The sequence below is a fragment of the Chenopodium quinoa genome, unplaced genomic scaffold, assembly GCF_001683475.1.
Source record: "Chenopodium quinoa cultivar QQ74 unplaced genomic scaffold, ASM168347v1, whole genome shotgun sequence".
In the NCBI taxonomy this organism is placed as follows: Eukaryota; Viridiplantae; Streptophyta; class Magnoliopsida; order Caryophyllales; family Amaranthaceae; genus Chenopodium; species Chenopodium quinoa.
The window spans coordinates 602,408-623,672 of NW_018743331.1; the positions used below are offsets into that span (position 1 = coordinate 602,408).

Here is a 21,265-nt window from a genome sequence, read left to right on the forward strand (position 1 = left end):
GAATTGGTAAAATCCTAGTGCACTATATATATGAAAACTAAATAAATTTGTAATTTTTTTTAATAAAAAACAAACAAATGATTAAACAAGGACCATAGCACAGTGTCCTTATAAAGATGACATAAAGACATCAAAATTTTCAAACCAAATGATTAAGAAACAATACTATCATTATGTATTTTGACATTGAGATTTCCCTCTTACTATACTCAAAAAATACAAAATAAACGAAAGAATTAAGGACAGTTTCCCTCTTGCAGAAGGTACATACTCCACCGAGTTAATTTATGTTATTGGACCCACGGTTGTGACCATTATTTGGCTGTGGAAATCAATGCAAATAAGAAAGCAAATAAAACTATGATTAGGAAGCAATGCAAATGCAATCATGATGTACTTTGACAAGGCAAAAATTATGTCAAAAAAGATAGATATAGACATATAGTGACTCTATTTTGACATCTAAGACTATTACCTACACCCAAGTGAATTACTATGGGTGATGATTTCTCTTATTATTCTGAAATTCAGAAGCAAAGCAAATACTCCATATTCTTCAACAGATTGGTGTGTAAAATACCTTGTTCTTTAATACTTTCGAGGTTCATTCCAAAAAAATTGCTTAAACCAGCTTCCAATTTACCTTTCCAATTATTTCAAATATACATCTTATTGATACTTTTGAGATTAGCAGTATATTATTGTAAGTCATAGAAAGATTACAGAAGCTAAATTACAGTAGTAGTATTATATTTCTGAAAATGAATTCACTGTCTTGAATCCATGATTCTCTGGAAGAGGTCCATTTCCAGGCCGCACTGAAATTATAACTTCAAGACCTGAGATGATAGAATTGAACCGGAGGAAAGATCAGATATAAAGCTAACCAGGAGGATAAGAACATAATAAAAATTTTAGAGCTGCAAACTACAAGCAGTTACCGGCTTCCTTTGCTGCAGTGGCTTCCTGATAGACATCTGTTACAAATAAAATCTCTGATGGGTCATCAACCCCCATTGAGTTGAAGATCTCAACATAACTTCGTGTCTCTCTCTTGTTCCTGTGAAATAAAGAACAAGACAATTCAATGATGGATATGCTATTGCTGTGTGATAGATTCTTGGACCAATCCACTAAAATATCTCCTGCATCTAACAATGACCTCTCAATCCACTAGTCACTTCAAAACAATTGAAATCAACAATAAGTTTGAACATTGTAAATGCTTCAAAACAATTGAAATCAACAATAAGGTTTAGCATATGTAAATGCTTACTCACACAGGTGATGCATTTGCTAATAATTCACCGCTGCATCGAATGTTGGTAAAGGATATTATATTGAAAATGTCAAGGACTATTAATATTTCTGTTGGCACATCATGACATTAGTTGAACAGTGATTACATTTTCTTTTTTTAACAAAATTTGGCTTAGTGTATACACATTGACATTCTCTAAGCAGTGAAGCATTATAAGATTTGGTGATTAACTGTTTTGGTGAAGGAAGGTCATTTATGAGCCGTATTAATTCAAACAATTTTCGCTTAGTGCCTAGAGGCTTGGTCCCAAATGGTTTATCTTCAAATAGTTACTTAGCAAATATTGCAGGTAGCTTGATCCATTTAAGGAGCACTTATGCTGCAATTTCATTGTAGCCTATTATTGCTATACTTTTTACTAAGAATTAATTTACAAATCAATTGTAAGATTGGCATAATATGTTTAAAATGTTCCATAAAAATTAGTACGTACCCAACTGCGGTATCAAAAAATCCACATAAATATTTCCTAAGATCCCCATATTTGGTGTTTCCAAATATAAGCCTTTGTGCAAGCCTGCTGCCACTGGAATAGATATAAACCTAAAGAGCAAGGAGAACACAAACATTTAGTCAACCAACAAAATACCACCAGCAAGTTCCCTACTCCAATTCTACTTGTGTCTGGCTATTGCTTGGCATTGATAATTATTTAACATATTTAATGTGTTTGTAGTATTTTTCCAAGCCCACAATTCACAGTGAAAAAAAAAGAAATACAAACATAAAAGTTACAACAGATATGCACAAGTTTTTAAGTAGTGCAGAGCAGTAGAACCACCAAGACTGTTAGATTTTACAAGCTCTTTTCCCTCTTCAACACTACTAAAACACTGCAAACATCACCCAGCATGAATCCTTGACAACAATGGTGTACACAGATATACTATGCAGGTTTACTTTGTATATCCAAGAAAAGCATCCTTGCCTTCGATCCGTAACTTAAAATCTTCAGATTGTCTAATAGGTTAACACTCAGGGCCCCGTTAACATGATATTTATCCACTGGAGACTAATAAGCTAATCCATATTGCAACAGATTATACAATGAATTGACATACTACGTAGAATAGATATAGCAAAAAATTGAAAAGAACAAATAGTACAAACTCACCTTTATGCCTGAAGAGTGCCACCTCTCAAGAGCTTCTGGTACATCCTCAAAGACTACACCCTCAAGTTCGTTATTCTGGAATCCAGTTCTCCATATGTGACCCTGTGAGAAAATTAGTTTTCAGGATTCAGACAATAGCATAAACAAGATAGGTTCTTTATGCATCTTTGTGATCTTCCACTCACCTGCAGCTGCTTTAATGCAGTTATTTTCCTGTCAGCTTTGATCATAGCTCCAACGTTGGCAACCAAAGCAGCAATAACCTCCTCTTTACCCTCATCATCGGAAGGGATTGGAACAGCGCCAACAACACCAGCTTTAAGATCTTCTTGAACCTACAAAAATAATGCTCATTTCAGATTCAATTTTGTGAGCTAGCAAGCAGCTATCTGACCAATCAAACAACGCTGCAGAGTACAGATGATCACAAGATCATTACAACCCCAGGTGACAACACATATTTGATATCAGACCCTTATTAATGAAGCACATATAATTGTAATTTAGTGAGCCATGATGTTTGTGGACTTTCTTGGACACCAACACTTACCTGAGACTCCTCAGACATATGATACACCGAATCACTTAGTTCGTGTTCTGGGGAAAAAATTAAGCTACCGTTATCATATCTGTTCTTTATAGCATTAGTAGATTGGTTTTCACTGAAGGCATAAGAAAGCAGGCAAAAATTATCTGAAGAAGCATATCTGAAAGTAAAACATGCAGGGAAATACATACCAAACCCTAAGCCAAGACATAAGTCCTCACTACCAAGAGCTGGGAGAAAAGAAAAGGCCTTAAATGAAGCTAATGAAATAGTATCATAATAGATTTAAAAAAAAAAACACGATCTTACTTGACCACGCAGTAGCTTAATATCATCTTGAGTTTCTGGAGAATCATATGTAGAGCTCAAATGTCTTCCAACATTATCACGAGCATATGGGAAAAGAACGTCAGTAACAAAAGATATAGGGGTTGTGGTTCCTTCAATGTCGAGAACAATGCAGCGCTGCCCAATGATATAAAACAAGGAAAGTAAGATAAGTAGTTTGACTAACAAACCTAAGACTTTAAGCACTCCCTCTTTTTACACATCAATAGCACATGTTTTTGATAAACTTCCAACATAAGGATTTTTGATGATATATCAAAACTAACACTTGCATTTTAAGTGCCTAATCATTTTACGAGCAATGTTGTGCACATATGATACACCCTCCGACCCCTTCTACCAACCATGATTAGATGAAGCCTCTTTAGTGACAATCAGACAAGTAACATAAAATCTATACATGCTAAGATCATGTTAGTTGTTACCTCAGTGTGGACACTAGATTTCTTATGAACAAGCAAGTTGTCAAAAAAACAAAAAAGGATAGAACAAAATCTAGACCCTGGGTGCAGGAGGTTAAGGTGGTTGACCAAGTTACTTACAAAAAAGTTGTGTACTAATATTGTGAAATGATTCACTCCGGCAAAATTTTGTACCCACCATCCACAATATCTGTTGCACAGTAGCTTCTGGGGCTAAGAAAAGCTGAAGAAAACAAGGAGGCTGGGTGTCACGGTCTGACTAGAGCAGGTCTTGGGCGCACATAGACTGACAAAAAATTGGATCAGGGCATGCTTCATGGGCACAAGTGAGTCTAATCGACTATGTGGGCCAACTAGCGGACTTTGCAAGAATGGCAAATTGAGAAACGTGATTTTTTTTTTATTACACAAGCTCCCAACAAAAAGGTCAAATCTTTACGGACTCAAGTGTTGATAAAAGCTTTAAACAGGGTGTGAAACTGATTGATTATATGTTAATACCTCTACAAAGAGGCTTAATGGCTATTAATAAGTTTATCCCAGCACACGCTATCAGTTGCATAAGGTCAAAACAATTTTACATTTCCAATACCTGAATTAGGCAACAACCAAGGGTCTACATGCAAAAGGTAGCCAACACACATGATTAATAGGCCAGCAAAAAATAATAAAAAAAAAAAAAAAAAAAAAGTCAACACAAAGGACAATAGGGTTATGGGCAGTTGATAAAAAAACAAGAATTTGCAGTCACTGGCCACCATATCTACAGCGCAGGGGACAGTTCATGATAAAGAAATAGTGATGATACTGTTTCATTACTTCCACTGTCAACTCGAAACAGTGTATAAAAATGGTCAAGGAACACCAAGGCATTTCAGAGTTCCTTGCACCTAAAGCACGCCTCACTCTGACTCATTGAAATGAAGCACATATAATAAACAATTTAAAAAAAAAAAAAAATTGTGGAAAACCAATATGCCTTAGCTGCGCCTCATCAAAATCGCATCGCCTAGACCACAAAAGCCGCATGACCCTTAACGCCTTGCAATTTCAAGCTTTAGATATTTTATGATAATAGGTTGACCAAAAAAGTGAGTATGGTCAAGTACCAATCAACTCCAGCTTGACATTCGTTGTAGAAAAGGCCATAATTATCAACTTCAACAAGTCACATTAAAGGCAATAATACATAGTTGATCACAACCAGAAGCATATTTTGATTAAAACTGTTCAAGTCAAAACTGCACTCAAAACCAAGTCCCGACAAGATTTCAGCCTAAAACAAGACCAGCTGTGGGCAAGTTTGTTTGGGCCATTGCATCAAAGAAAGACAACCTATGGGTGAGATGGGTCCATAGTGTATATCTTAAGAACTAGCAATGGTGGGATTACAATCCCCCTGCCACTGCTAGCTGGGTTTGGAAGGACATTTGCAAAGTCAAAAATCACCTTAAACAAGGTTTCCAAACTCAGCAATGGACTACTTAGAGGTACACCATTAAAAAAGGGTACCAGTGGTTAGAGAAGAACACTCAAAAAGCCCAGGGTTTCTTCAGTTAGCCTAGGGTTTCCTAGAAGGTTTGCCTTTCCCTAAGATGCTCTATAGGTTGTAAAGTTTTCTTTTCCACTGCAATATCATCCAAAAAATGGTGACATTGATCAAGACGTGGACCACAGGATTAAGTCGGGGTGGCTTAAATGGAGAGCGGCCACGGGAGTGTTATGTAAAGGGAAAATTCTACGGGACTACCATAAGACCAGTGTTGCTCTATGGTATAGAATGTTGGGCTTCTAAGAAGGAGCACATTAAAAAGATGGAGGTTACAAAAATGTGCATGTTAAGGTGGATGTGCGGGGACACTCTAAGAGATAGAATCAGAAATGAGGTTATTCGCAAGAAAGTAGGTGTGGCAGGCATTGCAGACAAACTAAGGGAAAATCGTCTGTGTTGGTTTGGGCATGTAAGACGGAGACTAAAGGGTGCACCAGTTCGAAGAGTGGGACCATGGAGGGGTTAAACGAGGGAGAGGGAGACCGAAATGACTTGGTTGGAAGGAGTTAGGAAGGATATGAAGTATATGGATTTGCATGAGGATGAGGCATTGGATCGTAAGGGATAGAGGAGGAAGATTTTTGTGGATGACTACACCGAATAATCGAATTTGGTTCATGTAGCCGACCCCACTTATGGGATTAAGGCTTTGATTGATTGATTGATTGCAATACATTCTTACTTTATTAGAAAAAAAAAGAGAGACCATTGAATGTTGTCTTTTTATGTGGTTAGCTTCTTTGTTGCTGCCCCGTCCGATGAGTACGAGGCTAAAAAAAACTTCCTTATTGTAAATGATCTTAATAATTATGAAAAGAATTGTTGGACGCAAGTGATGCTAGACAAGATACATGAATGTGCAAAAAATGTTGTTTTTATATCACTTGTTGTTCACCAGTTGTTACCTTATCCTTATTTTTTTTTCATTTGATTTGGTATGCATTCATTTTTTTTAATTTTATTTTTTGAGTGTGTAGGCTTTGATATATGATAAGCTTGCTCTAATTCCCCGCCCCAAGGAAATGAGAAACTTGTAGGAAGGGGAGATGGAGCTCAACAGATATACAGGGAAAAAATGGACGACTGAGCTGTGATGGTATTGATTTTTGGTGATAACGTAAGTTGATTAAGTTTTTGCTGCAATGATGCATATAGTTTTGTTTGAGTTTATTTGCTGCCTTTCTTAATTTTAAGAGACAAAATGCTGACCAAGAAGTTGCATCTGTTTGGTAGTTAGAATCTGCAGGCTTGATGTTAGTGATGCATATCTTACTCAAATAAGATTCAGAAGTGAAGCTGCTGTGGTCTTTTTTTTTTTTCCTGTAAGTAAGAATGTATTGCAGTGGAAAAGAAAACTTTACAACCTATAGAGCATCTTAGGGAAAGGCAAACCTTCTAGGAAACCCTGTGCTATGGTCATTTCAAACACAGACCCCAACTACTAATTTCTAATCATGGCCACAGCAAGACTCCATCCTGTACTTTCAACGTCAAGTCCACTATCACCATCAATGTCACCAACAAACCACCTCCACTACCCTTTTTCCACCATGTTCACCCCATTGTTGCCATCCTTGACAGTTAACAAATCAGGGTATTGCCACACCAATGATTCCTTACCTCTCTCAAAACATGGAAATATGGCCTGGACAACCAACACATGCCACCACTATTACCCCATCCCTCCCCCCACACTTGTTTCTTATAGTCAATGTTTGGTTCATTAAGTTTCAAATCTGAAACTAAGGCCTCTAGGGGAGCCTATTTTCAAAATAACCAAGGTTTGGGGTTCCTATACCCTAGGAGTAGGTGGATTTAAACCAAATCTTTGGCATAAATAAAAGGAATCTAAATTCCTGCTGACTTCTAATGATCGCCACCACCACTGCAGCACCACAGCCACCTGCTGAAAAGCACCTACAGTAACCCTTCGGTGTACACCCAGAACCACTGCCAAAATTCAGCGCTTTCCCTTTCATGCCACCATGAAAAAGAAGAGAGTCTTGATGCTCCGTTGCCTTCAAACACCCTTAGTATCACCCCCATGTCGCTGCCTCTCTCTTCCCTGGGTCATACCACTGTTGTCTCCACCTCTCTCTTCCCTCTTTGCGTAAATCCAAAACATAGAAAGACTATTGTTGTTTTACCACAGGACCATCACTATCACAATAACACTAAATTGGACCCTCACCAGTGTCTAACAACTACAACTGTATGAAGAGGATTTAGAAATTGCGGAAGAAACCATTTAAAGCACAAACAATGATTTGATAGTTCCCAACATTCCTCAGTGACGTCCCAAACAGAAATTGGAATGAAGAGCTAAAAAGAACCTTCATAATGAAGTCAAATTTAAAACCTTCATCACCCAATTAGTCAATCACCTAATTTGTAGTATGTTTGAGTCGAAATTACAGGCATGAAGATGCAGATACATTACCTTATGAGGGATTACAACATTAAATACAATGTAGTATTATATACAGACTATATATAGTGTAATTCTTTATGTAAATGGTAAAAGCTATTTTACTTTACCAGGGAAAGCAAAACTAGAATAGAATACTTTAGTTGTGGGAAAACAATTGGGGGGAGGGGGGAGGAGCTCCAAACAGTTGTCCTTCCTATTCCAAGTGTAGGAATTCTTGGTCAAACCCTAACATGCAAACAGTGGAAAGTTAGAAACCTATCCAAGTAGATTTTTTCCTTTCCTGTTTCTTATTAGCCATTTATAAGTCTATGGTTAAGGGGTTCATCACTAGGAGACTACAAGATTGCAACCCTAAGGATGGGACATCAGGAAATCTTGAATGATCACAGGGAATCTACTATGTGATACTCATGGGTATAGAAGAATTTGGTAGCTTGCAGTGCTAGAACAGACCTCAGAGAGTAATAGCAATTGCATATCCATCATAAGCATCAAGTCATGACAGAACTTGATGCAGTCAATTCAAAAAATAATAAATCAATGGATCATAGTACCATTTTTTCTCAAGAATGGAAAAGATAAAGTAACTTACTGGCTTTGGCTCCCCAGGGTTCAACCCAGAAGTCCCAGCCTTAGCAGATACAGCACTTTCACCACTTCTGAAATCTCCTTGAATCCTCTTAATAGGACCATGGGTAGGAGTAGACCAGTCCAGACCCATTTGATTGAGTTTGATTGCAGCATCAAATAGATAGTGGTAACATTCAGCCTTAAAATATCACAATTCAAAAAAAAATTAGGAAATAGAAAAGGATCAATAACATCTGTAAAAAAAAATAGGAAGGTAATAAAAATTCAATTATCCTCCCAAGTGCACAAGAATGCTTTTGTTTTGTTTTGGTTTTTTTTTTTTTAATTGGAGGCAACCAACAAGTACACAATTGAACAACTGAATACAAGATTACATAGTCATGTGCACATGCTTATTAATATTACATGGCCTTCTACACTAGCAAGAAAAAACATTTTAAAAATTTCTCGTCTTTTCAATTGTTGTAAGTTGCAAACAATGGGGAATTTAAATTCTACAACCAAAATATGGATCACTTTAGCCACACCAATAAACATGAGACCTCTGCAAGTGGAATCTACTAGTGCTCATGGTCAACTTGACTAGATTATATTGGGATATGAGATATTTAACATGACAAAAGTAGAAGAAGATAAGCTTAGACTAGTAATTGTCAAGCTTCAAGCGTCCGCAAGCCTGGAGAACCTCAGAACTGGATCAGACATTAACTTCATGCTGAAGGACTAAAGTCACTCAGTTAACATATATCAGATACTTAGGTCACAAACAATCCACATGTATTGATGTAAGGTTGATTTGCAGTTTATAAATTTTCAAAACAAAGGTTGTTCTGCATGGCTACATATGTAAATCCCTGCAATAATACGGTCATCACTGCAAGAAAATTACATAATTGGCAAGAAAAAATTATTAGAATGCAAAGAGAAGGATTACAACCAGAGGACAATAATTCAAAAGCACAAAAAACCTGAAAGAACAGCATAAATTAAACCCTACTAAACCTTCCCCAAGACCACAATCCTCGAGATTAATGTCAAAGATAAATTTTCCAGCTCCCTCTTTTAATAATATTTGAGCTAAAGTATAGGAGGGGACTAAACTTTGTGGAAAGTTACAAACAAGGGACTGAACTCTCATTAGAAGCAAATAGGGGATTGGAAGTTGGTCGGAGGTCACTTTTCCAATAGAAACTTGCTACAGCCAGTTAATTCAAGTTTATGACTTAAAAAAAAATCCATTATTGTATAGTAATTTCTTCAACCTTCTGACAAACTTCTACCCACTCGTTTGCCATTGGAGGACTGAAAAGAACTAATATTCCTACCACAATTCCTAGACAAATGCCCAATAAACCCAATATATCAGAATATTATTTAAAATTACATTAAGTGAGAGAAGATTTTCCACCACATTTCATAATCACCATCATCAATTCCAAAATGATAAAGTATCAGGGAAAAGTTCAAAAGATTCCCAAAATAAAAATCTAACACTACTAATTATTTTCTACTCTTCAAAATCAATAACAATGTCTTCAAAATCACCGATAATTTTCTTTCTCTTCCCCAAATTTTCAAATTGAAAAAAAAAATGTTAATAAATCTTGTAACTCGGTTTTTTCTCCCAAATTGCATTCCTAACCTTAAGCAGATCTCTCCCTTTCAACATTCTTCCAACCCCTTCATGCACTTAGACGCTATCCGCGTCCTCACTATATACGTATGCAGCGACACCCACTCATCGCTGGCACCCACTAATCCTTGTCTTCTTATCGTTGTCGCCTGCCATTAATTAACAGAGAAAAAAGGGAAATTTGATGGTTTTTTAGTTCTTTAGGAGTAAATTGTTATGGGATGGATAATGGAGTCAGGTGAGTACTAGATGAGTGAGAAACAGATTATTGTGATAAATTGGCAAGAGTTATGGCAAACCATGAAACTTAACAATGGAGTTTAAGCTGTAATTTTCATAAAAAATATCTCTGAAATAAATGTACTATGAAATGACATCAGAATTTTTATTTATTTATTTATTTAAAAAAAAAAAACTTGATGACCGGTTATGCCTGAAAACTGGTTTAAGTCCCCTAATTGCTACTAATGAAAGTTCAGTCCCCAATCTGCAATTTTCCCCAAAGTTTAGTCCCCTCCTTTATTTTTAACTCATTAATAGTTCCAAGCATAAGCTTTTAATATTGGATATTACCCCTTCTATTAATAGCAGCCTAGTGGGAGTCACTTAGGACTATTAAAGTTAGAAGGGAACTACTCTTTCCTCCTGCCAGCCAAATTGACCACTGGATGCTGGACAACAGCATTTAAAATAAATCTGCACAACCTGCGAAACCAACAATGATATATCTAATATATAAAGGACCTAAGCTTGACCAATAACATGCCTTCTTCATCAGAGATGATTCTCAGAAACCAAAAAATCTAATGCCCAGAACCAGAGCTCATCACTTGACCTGCATAGATACTACTACCAACAAAACACCAGCTAACCTTGGTGTGTGTTTCTTCTGCAGAGAAAGAATCATCAGCATATAATATACTCCGAAGATGAGTATCCGGATCCAGTAGAAGAAGCAATCATCCTTAGAAGATCCGATTACCAAGAACAAGGAGATCACCTTACTTAAATTTAATTCCATGATCCTTGCAACTATAAGCTAGCAGAAAGTGCATAACAGCCAGAAACACTATCCCCCGGGCCCCAAGTTGTAAAGAACTTTTACTTAATGGCAGATGCAAAACAAATATGGAATATAATAGGTCAAAACAGACCATTAAAATTCCAATATAGCCCATATGACTGATAAACAAACCATGCCCACTCCTTTGTAACCTCAACATCAGACCAAAGGCTAGGAATACTACTACTAGTTCTACTAGCTCTATGCAAACTTGTTTCTACAAATTCAGATCACATTGATACGAAAAAAGGTTCATCAACCATCACAGTAGCGGGGTAGCCACTCCCCAAGACAATGTTCCACCATATTTTACTCCACACTTAGCTACGAAGAGTAAAATAATTAGTTGCCCCATTTCAAACAGGATAAACATGGTGAAACCATAAGTCAAGCAAGGGTTAGAGCATAGACATCCAATCCATGTCCTACAGCTCACAACGCATCATTGTATGATTTGTATCCACTTCCTCAATCATCACTTCAGGTGCTGTAGACATGACACCATGTGCATCACTCAACATTATATCTAGGGTATCACAAAACTCATTCGCCTCCAAATGCATGGATTTACATGTTTGCATAGAACTCCCTAAACTCTAAGCTACTGCTGCTGATCAACAAAAATCAGAGGAAGCTTACTAACTAGATTTCAAACACATATTGACTTTGGTGGTGGTGACCCATACATGATCTACTTGAATATTAGAACAAAGGAGCGTCAGGATCTGCCACAACCTCGCCCTTTGCCACTCTAACAAAAGCTGCCCTAAATTCTGGCCATTGATTTCTCCGCAAAGAAAAAACAAGCTTAAGAAACTTGGCCAAGGAGTTCTTTTGACCTATAACCACAAAACGCCCCTACAAAAGCTTTTCTTCTTTTGATAAAGGAGGACCCAAGAGTTTCAAACACCAAACATGATTGGATTTGACACAATTATCCTACGATATATCTTCTTTTTACATGAAATATCCTTTGGTATATCTTTCTTACCTTTACCCCAATAAAAAAGAATAAGTCTCAATGACTAAACTTTTAAGTGCCCCACTCAAGTTGATAATGATAGACAAGGAGAATAGAAGAGTGCTAGAAAAGAAGATCAACAAACAGAAAGAAAAGAAAAGAGAGAGAAGGGCACGAATAGAGATGGAGAAAGAAGAGAGAGAACACAACTTTAACAATGTCTGCAGTAGATGGACAAACCATTAATCCTAACCTATGTTCAGAAACGGATAAGGATCCATCATGGCTATAATTCTAATAATTAGACTGGGTAAATATACCGGATGATTCCTCAGCTTGGGACTAATTTCTAAGTGTCGAGAAACATCACATCCTGGTACCCTAACTTCAAGCATGGACATTTTGGTTGAACAAAAGATATAGAGAAATAGCTGAGTCAATAAAATTGCATCTAGAACAGTAAGCCTTGGAAGCACATAGGAAGATTTATATGTTTGTTAAGTCCTAACGCTACTACCAGGCTTGTTGAATCACACACCTCCCTAAAAGACTAAATGATACAGTATTATGCACAAAGGCTGGCATAGCAATATGAAAACAAACTACTTCCATTCATAAAGCTTTGTAATTTACATAGCTTGTACGTGTAAATTGAAGGTAAAATTCAAGAATTCATAACAGCATGAGCAAGATCCCATATCATTTAACTTCAAATGGAGAAATGACGCAAAAGTTGCAACGCAACACCAATGCATCATAGCAGTAGATGAAGACAATTCAAAGAAGTCCACTACAAAGGGGGGTTTCCGTTATCATTACATGGTAGAAAAAAGTTAATCCACACCAATTTCATATTGGAATGAATGGGGCAGTGCTAGAACATATTGACTAATCGATCAATTAGTCAGTTGGCTACAAAACTAACCTGGGTCTTGGCACTAATCCAGGAGTCTCCCCACACATAGATGCCATGATTCCGAACAAGGACAGCAGTAGTTTTGGGATATGCTTCAATCTGTAGAAAATCAAATGGATTAGAAGGCATGTGGAATTCTATACTGACACAGTTACCACTTTAAGATAAATAACTATACAATAATGATGACATTTATAACTGTTCCTTTTTCCTCTAGAGAGAGAGAGAGAGAGAGAGGGAGGAGATCATAACAAAAGGTAAAGCAAAAACTTCTATGAATAATTAATAGACCTCAGAGGCTCAAAGCATGAGAGAAATTGCAATTTTGCTACAGAAAAATGACTACAGATCACTCCCTTAATCACCACCTAGATGTTGTAAAGTAGATATAAGTAGTAAGACACAAGTTAATCCCTTTGTCCCACTTTATTTGCTAGCTATAATATTTGTGGATTGCAATCCTATTGTGAGCCACTATCCCAAAGCTAATAGATAATATGGGTTAAATGGAGCATATAATATAGGACTTACAGCTGCTGCAAGAGAATCTGTGAGATCCCGCTCATGAGCTGAATTTTCTATGATTGGAACTACAAGCTCATCATAATAACCATGCCCTTGAATACCTTTGATCATTTCCATGTGAGTGATCTATCAAAAAAAAACAAATATAAAAATAGGCACCACACAGAAACGAAAGCAAGTACTAATGTCTAATGATAAAGACAGTAGGAAATATTGCCCTGATTGTGGGTCTTTGAAGCAAATCATCCCTCTAAACAGCTTGAGTGAGCTACTGATGAAGTCTAAATACACCCACCCGAATATAGGTTGATGGATTCATACTTTTTAGAACGGGTTACTCACGAATTGCACTAGAAAGCTCACGAAACGGAATTGATAACCAAAACTGAAGAGCACACTCAAAGTTCTGGGATCTTAGGCAAGAACTTAAGACACACTCAAAGTTCACCCTAATCTTGTAACTCAAGAATAAATTCAAAGCTATAAGGAAACACTTTAACTCGAGACAAACTCAAAGCAAAATGCTAAAACACTCGGGTTTTTTTTTTTCAATAATCAAAAGCTGTGATTCTCTTCATATTAGCTCCCTATTTATAGGAAATATGGGCAGCAAGAAAATATAAAGGTTACAACTTAACATTTTCCTAAAACCGTCTTAAACCTCTCTTAATTCACTCCTTTGTAACACCTATTTAAATGGGTAGTTACAAATCAGCAATTAAGAGTAACAATTACCCCTAAGCACACATAAACTTACGGCTAAATAAGAGAGGATGTTAGTAACTCCTCTAAGCCTTATTAAAACTTAATTAAAAGATAAATCAAACTTATTATATAGCCCAAAATAGCAAATGGGCCATGCACACATAGATAACACTCCTTTGTGGGCTTCAAGGGATCTCCCAAGTGAGCAAAGTGACAAATTCGGGATTGAGAGTAAATGGACTAAATCCAAGAGTCTCTAATACAAGGGCAACCGGTTCTTGATCCATGGAGCTTCTAAGTGGGTTGCTTGATTTAGGATCAGCTACCATTAGTTCAATCATACCAAGATGATCTACTGAACATTTTCTGAAAAAATTATTCCTATGCATTTATGATATCATACAAAATATTCAAGTAGCTTAGACCAGTTTCACAACAGAACTTTAGGTATGCAACAAGGCAGGGATAAAGACTAAAGAGCTACAACTACATTCTTTCCCCTATTATTTTTAACAGCTAAGAGTACAAAAAGAAGAGAGTATAAAATGTTTATATAATCTACGATAGGAACTAGGAAGACCAGCAGCTACAGCTATCTAAATATAATCATTACCCACAAACATAGAACAAAAATCATATAAATTGGTATGTATTGAAAAATGGGCTAAGGAGACCTTGCTATCTCATAGAGGGAAAGGGGAGATACGAGGTTCAAACCAAAGAAATGACTGCTCCACAGGGACAAACTCACACCATATATATATGTTGGAAGAACGTCTGCTAAACAACGTGCATTACTCTAAACAATAGTTTATAGGATTGGATACAAATTCATCAATATGCTGAAAAATGCTATCGATTAACATGCTTAGTGTAATTGGGCTTGCAACTTAATGTAAACTAATCATATAGGGTCGCACCGAAGCATGGATCGAACCAACTATAAGCAAAAAGGCTAAGATCGGAGCAAGGCCATATTGGCACATCACCACAAGCACGCTAAAGTTCGTATGATGCTTAGGGTGACTGGCCAAATGGATGAGAAGTGAAAGAAACTTGGTCTAGGTATTCCTTTTTTTCAAATGAAGTTAGTTTAAGAAAGAAACAAGGGATTGATTCTATCCTACACTATATTACCACATAAATTAGAATCTAAATATCGTGTTCATATTCATCGCCCAAAAATGTAACAAACATGTGACAGAAGTAGAGAGGAAGAGAAAAGTTCTTGCTTTGTCAATCTCATCACGTAGTTAGACCGTGTGTGCTAATTAGAAGAGTTCCGTGTGAAGTTCTAAAAGTCTTGTAACCAGATCAAATCGGCTAGGGGAGGCACATTACAAGTGTATTAATATACATATTAAGTTCACAATTTATAGGTGCATAGATCCATAATATTGATGTTTTTCGCAAAATAAATACATTAAAACCGTAAGACCATCTCCAATGGTCAGACTCAACTTAGAGTATAACCAACCCACTTCTCAATTTAGCAAAATACAAAAGGAGTTGTTTTTCACACCCAATGGTGATATCCAACCCACTTATCAATTTAGCAACTCATTTGATATATAAGTTCTCAATGGTGAGACTCTCTTAAATATACTAATGTCACTTTCCATTATGGCCCACCATATCCAATATTTTTTTTTAATTAGACTTGTGACTAGAAATTAAATAAATAAATAAATAAATAAATAAAAATTATTATAACGTTAATAAGGCCCCACATATTTGTCAATTGAGACTCAAAGTTAAGTATCTAAATTTAGCAACTTTTTTTTTTAGTATCTAAGTTTAGATACTAGCTTATTGGTCTTCTTTACAAAAAAATACTCTCTTTCCTAAAAAAATCCAATGAGTCTCACCATTGGAGATGGTCTAACATTAGCCTTTAAAGAACAATTTTTGGATTTGTTTAAATATTTTATGGTTAAAGGGTTGAATTAGGACAAAAGATGGTTAGAAAGGAATGAGAAAAATGTCGAAGAGGGATTGTAAATGGCTTATTTTTGAAGGAAATGAAGAAGATAAAAATGGAGGCATTTAATTTGGTGGTTTCATGATGTAGAAGTACAATAAGAAGATAAAAAATGTTTGTTTTGGAGGTAAAAAGGAGTGCAAATAGAAGAAGATGAGTGCAATTAGAAGAAAAGGCAATGGTGGGAAAGCGCGGGCCAACACGGAAAAGATATGATCTAAAGCTAGAAAGAGTAAGGTTTCATCTTACAAAAATTTTTTTGTTAAAAATGATTAAATCTCACAAAAAGCTCCATATAAAAGGTTGTTTCTAACAAATATCCTTCAAGATTAAAACCCCAAAAAATCATGCAAATTAATATAGTGATAATTTCATAAAATTGGAAACATTTATTAAATATTAGACAAAAAATTAATATGTGTAAGATGACTCTTGATACTATTGTGATGTTTTGATGTAAATATATTATGCGAAAAACATCAAAATATGGATTTATACACACAGTAATCATGAACCTAATTTAACTAGTAATATACCTTTGTAGTGTGCCTTTTCTTAGCTCCTCTAATAGTTGGCTAGCACACAAGATCCAATCGTGGAATGAGAAAGAATATGAACGTGGTATTATTATGATCCAACTCATGTGTTAATACAGTAATAGAATCAATTCTCTTGATTCTTTCCTAAACTAACTCCACAAAGAAAGGAAAACCTAGACTAAGTCTTCTTTCATTTTTCATCCATTTGGTCGGCCACCCTAATAATGATGTGTCAATGTGGCCTTGCTCATTTGCTTATAGTTGGCTCGATCCATGCTTGTATGCGACCTTATAGGATTATTTTAAATTAAGCATGCTAATCAAATACTTGTTTACGGCTAAATATATTGATGCTTAATTCAACTAATAAATTGTTTTCTATATTTGATCCTATAAACTATCATTTTGAATAAAAGTAATGCACATTGTTTGAAGGAAATACTTAAACTATACTTATCAAAAACCTTAAAATGTACTTATGTTATATATAACAATATATTTTTGTATATTTTAGGTATGTTGATACTTGATAGCATATTTGGTGATTGTGAAATTTTGATTTCTACGAAAAAGTATTTGTGCTTCACATACTTTGCTACCTTTACATGTTTTAAAACTAAATCTCTTTAAAACTTTTAAGACCAACTAATTAGAGCTCATGACTTAGAAGAAGAAAAGAATGTGTAGAAGAAATTGTATCACTCCATCCTATCCCCCTAGAGGGGAGGAAATGTAACATGCGCATAAAAGAAATTATTATAGTTGATTTACAGTCATAGCCATTATTTATATTCTACCAAAATCAAAGGTAAAATTATACTAGCAAAGTTGGATGACCTAAGTAACCTAGCTGCACAAATTAATAATATAATTGCCATTTGCCAATCAAACTTCCATTGTTGAAGTCTTTACTAAGCACAAGCAATACTGAAGAGAAGGATAGCAAGAGAACAAAATTCAATAAACATTTAAGTGTAGGCAGCAATTTCAATTGATCAATAAGTAAAAAACTCACTCGGAACTCTTTTGACGTTGGATTCATCATTGTTACTAGACAACTTTCCATCCCATGGCTGTGTATGACAGCTCCAGCATTACGCATCTGGTATGCCTGCAAACAATGGAGACTTAAGTTGATGATCCTGGAAATCCCAAGCAACATTTCACACAGAATATTACAGTAGAAGAGACGGTCATATTTCAGAAGCAACACACAAAGACAATAGCACCACTTAACAATAGAAACTTCTAGGCATCCATATAGTGTTAACTGAACCAATCAGAATATCAGACCACTCAAAAGTGAAAATTCAAAACATCAGACAGAGAATTTGTTGAATCAGCCTGATAATAGCTAGACGAGCTGTTAAAATAACAACCAAGAAAAGAAATGATAGCCGTCATTTGGAACAAATAATGTAAGATATCTAGTCCCAAATATCACAAGCTACAAAACAGCAATTACATTTTGTATTTTATGCAGTGTACATAAGCAGCTACACAGAGAAAATAGAGAAAGCAATCAAACAGGCTTTTGCACAAAACTAGACAAGCAAGAAACCCCATAGAAACTAGAAAAACTGAGCCTTGCAACTCCTCTCCTTGATTGCAGATGGCCATAAAACTCAGCTGCCAACTCAATGAATTAAGGAAGAGATTACCTTCATGAACAGAGGACCACAATCAGAACATTTAGGTGGCTTGTGAGGGTAAGGTTTTGGACTAGGTGCAGATACAATGGACCCGTCTGAGGAAAGCACATACATATCCTCTGAAAGCATCCTTTCCTTCTGAACTCCTACTCACAAACAAAAGCATCGGAAGCAACATAAAAGCTCAATAAGACTTCTAAACAATAAAAAAAATAGAAAGACAACCAAGATGATATAAGTAGCCTAAAATGGCAAAACAAGCACAACTGACCAATTGAAACACAAAATCGATTCCAGCGAAATCAAAACTTGAAGCTTTTCCAATTCACATCATAAAACCACACAAATTGATCAATTAAACACTCTAAACTACGAAAACAATAGATTTCCCATGCTATAAACCACACAATCTAACAATCAAACACTTGAACAACATTAAACATTAATGTAATGGGTAACCACATCAAATAACAAAAAAAAAAAAAAAAAAAAAAAAAAAAAAAAAAAAAAACCCAACCAAATACACGTACACCACAAAAAAAAATTGTCCAAGTGTACCCATAAACCACACAATCTTGATTAATCAAAGACTTGAACGACAACAAAGTATTAAACTCAAAGAGTACCAACACCACAAAACTACACAAATTGGTCAATTAAACAGATAAAACAAGAAAGAGAATACACCAGAAGGAGACATAATGATGATTTGTTGGGGTTTAGGGATGGAATCATCATGAACTTTGAGCGTGATGCTGCCACCAGTGCCACCAACCCAACCAAGGTGATAGAATTGACGACAGAGTTCAGTGAGTAAGGCCTTCGCTTCTTGAACAGGTTTGCTCTCAAGATAAGCTTGCGTAGTTGTGGAATTCGCCATTCTTAGGCCATTTCCAGCAACTAATGGTCCTACCGCTGCTGCTGATGCAAATGCCATCGACAATTCTTTCACTTATTCCCTTCCTATTGTTTGTAACTCAAATCTGTAACAATCAAAAAGCATTTGGTATTAATTCATGCATAAAGTTGGAAGATTCTATGTGCAAATGAACCATATAACTATTGTTATAGAATAACAGTATTTTATATTCTTTCTTTATAAAAGGGAATACAGCTTTATATACTTAAAAGCCTTCACTAGACATGAACAATGAAGGATACTTTGAGGGTCAATTAGACATGTAAAACCTTCTTAACTCGAGCTTAATAATAGAATTTGGTCATTTACGCAAGCTCGAAACTCAATGAGCCTCCCTATAAACCCAAGCTTAGCTTGGCTAGGCTTGGCTCGAGCTTGAACAGCCTCAAATTTAGTCATTTAGAATTGATTATCAAATTAAGTTCGCTTAATCAAATAAATTTATTCTCGTATGATAATAATAGCACACATAGCAAACTCTAGCAACGAAATCGCTGATTTAATTTTCCATAATAACTTTGAGTGTTTATAAGCAACAGTTCAACAATCCAACTTAGAAGAACACTAAAATGACTACCGCTAATTTAATAATGATACTGTGAAATTAAACCCTAGATTGTGAAATTGATATTCGATGATTTAAAAATTTTTTAAAAAAAAGCGTTACCTTTTAGAAGGTGGTTCAATGGGAGAAGGAAGCTGAGGAGCCGGTTGAATGGAAAAGGAAAATTTGATGTACGAATCAATGGAGAGTGCAGCGCCCAAGTAAAAAGTCCACGGAGGAAACAGAAATTTAAAACATCCGAGGAATTTTTATTTTATTATTTTTTTTTTCTTAAGGAAAATTGGTCTAAAATGATCCCAACGAAGGCTTTCGATAAAATAATTCCTTATTTGTATCGGTTTTAAAACTAACTAGATTAGTCTTAGTGCGATGCACGATTTTGACAAATAAAAGTTGGTATATTGTCACAATTGCGATGTTATTAAACTAAGTTTACATATTAATTAATATACTAAATTTCAAATTACAAAGAAAAAAAATGAAAATTACATATATGCATTAAATATAAAAATGGATCGAAGTGAAATATTGACCAAAATTTTATCAAATAACAAAAATATTAAAAAAATAATAATATGATGACATCACATATATTTTAGGCGGAAAAATTTTCAATCACAACTTGACATGTGTACACTTAGGGGAAAAGATCATGTCAGCGGTTGTTATTTTAATATTATTTATTATAGATAAATAGATTTCCACTGTAATGTCCACATAGGATTGGTGGTAGCTTTTTATTATTTTTTTTTCCTGGTTCAGTGAAGAACCGCTAAAATATATCACACTTATAATCTTCTTTCCACTTCCTTATTTTAAAGAACCGCTAATGGTGATAGCGGTTTTATTATATGGAACCGCTATCACTGTTAACGGTTCTTCACTAAACCAAAATTAAAAAAATAATAACAAAGCTACCACCAATCATACGTGGAGTTTTAAAACCGACGTAAATAGGGAATTACTTTATCTCTAAACAATTTTGAGGGAAATCGTTCTGATCATAACTATTTAATTTGTGTAACAATAAGTCTTGTGTAAGGCGGGTGTACATTAAGGTCATGTTCACTTCAGTTTAAAAAATAATATTCAGTAAAAATAATTCCAGTTTTATAAAAATAAGTTCAGTTCAGTAAAAATAAGTTGAGTTCAGTAAAAATCAGTAACTTCAAAGAAGAAATATTATAGACAATCAGTAAAAATAATTTCAGTTCAGTAAAATTAATTTCAGTTCAACAAAAATAATTTCAGTTCAGTAAAAATAATTTAAGTTCAGCAAACATAATTTCAGTTCAGTAAAAATAATTTCAGTTCAGCAAAAATAAGGTGAAGTAAACGGGGCCTAATTTTATTGTAAGACCGTCAGTTTGAGGGTAACTTAAACTATTTTTATGGTAACTTTAACCACTTAAAGGGTAACTTTTAATTGTAATTGGTTTGAATTTTATTTTAATGTGTAATTTTTTATATATAGATTCAT

At 35.2% G+C, this 21,265-nt stretch overlaps 1 protein-coding gene across 1 annotated transcript; it reads right to left on the reverse strand.

The window, feature by feature from the left end:
• Nucleotides 1-552: 552 nt before the first annotated feature.
• LOC110737663 (probable bifunctional methylthioribulose-1-phosphate dehydratase/enolase-phosphatase E1 1) lies at nt 553-20,065 on the reverse strand. Its single transcript, XM_021918000.1, has 13 exons — nt 19,888-20,065; nt 18,989-19,284; nt 18,311-18,447; nt 17,665-17,760; nt 13,431-13,550; nt 12,909-12,998; nt 8,328-8,504; nt 3,292-3,447; nt 2,621-2,770; nt 2,436-2,537; nt 1,755-1,864; nt 942-1,060; nt 553-839 (listed from the first exon to the last, which is right to left on the reverse strand). The coding sequence occupies exons 2-13, from the start codon at nt 19,236-19,238 to the stop codon at nt 748-750; spliced, it is 1,599 nt and encodes a 532-aa protein (XP_021773692.1). The 5' UTR covers nt 19,239-19,284; nt 19,888-20,065; the 3' UTR covers nt 553-747.
• Between the last annotated feature and the right edge of the window lie 1,200 nt (nt 20,066-21,265).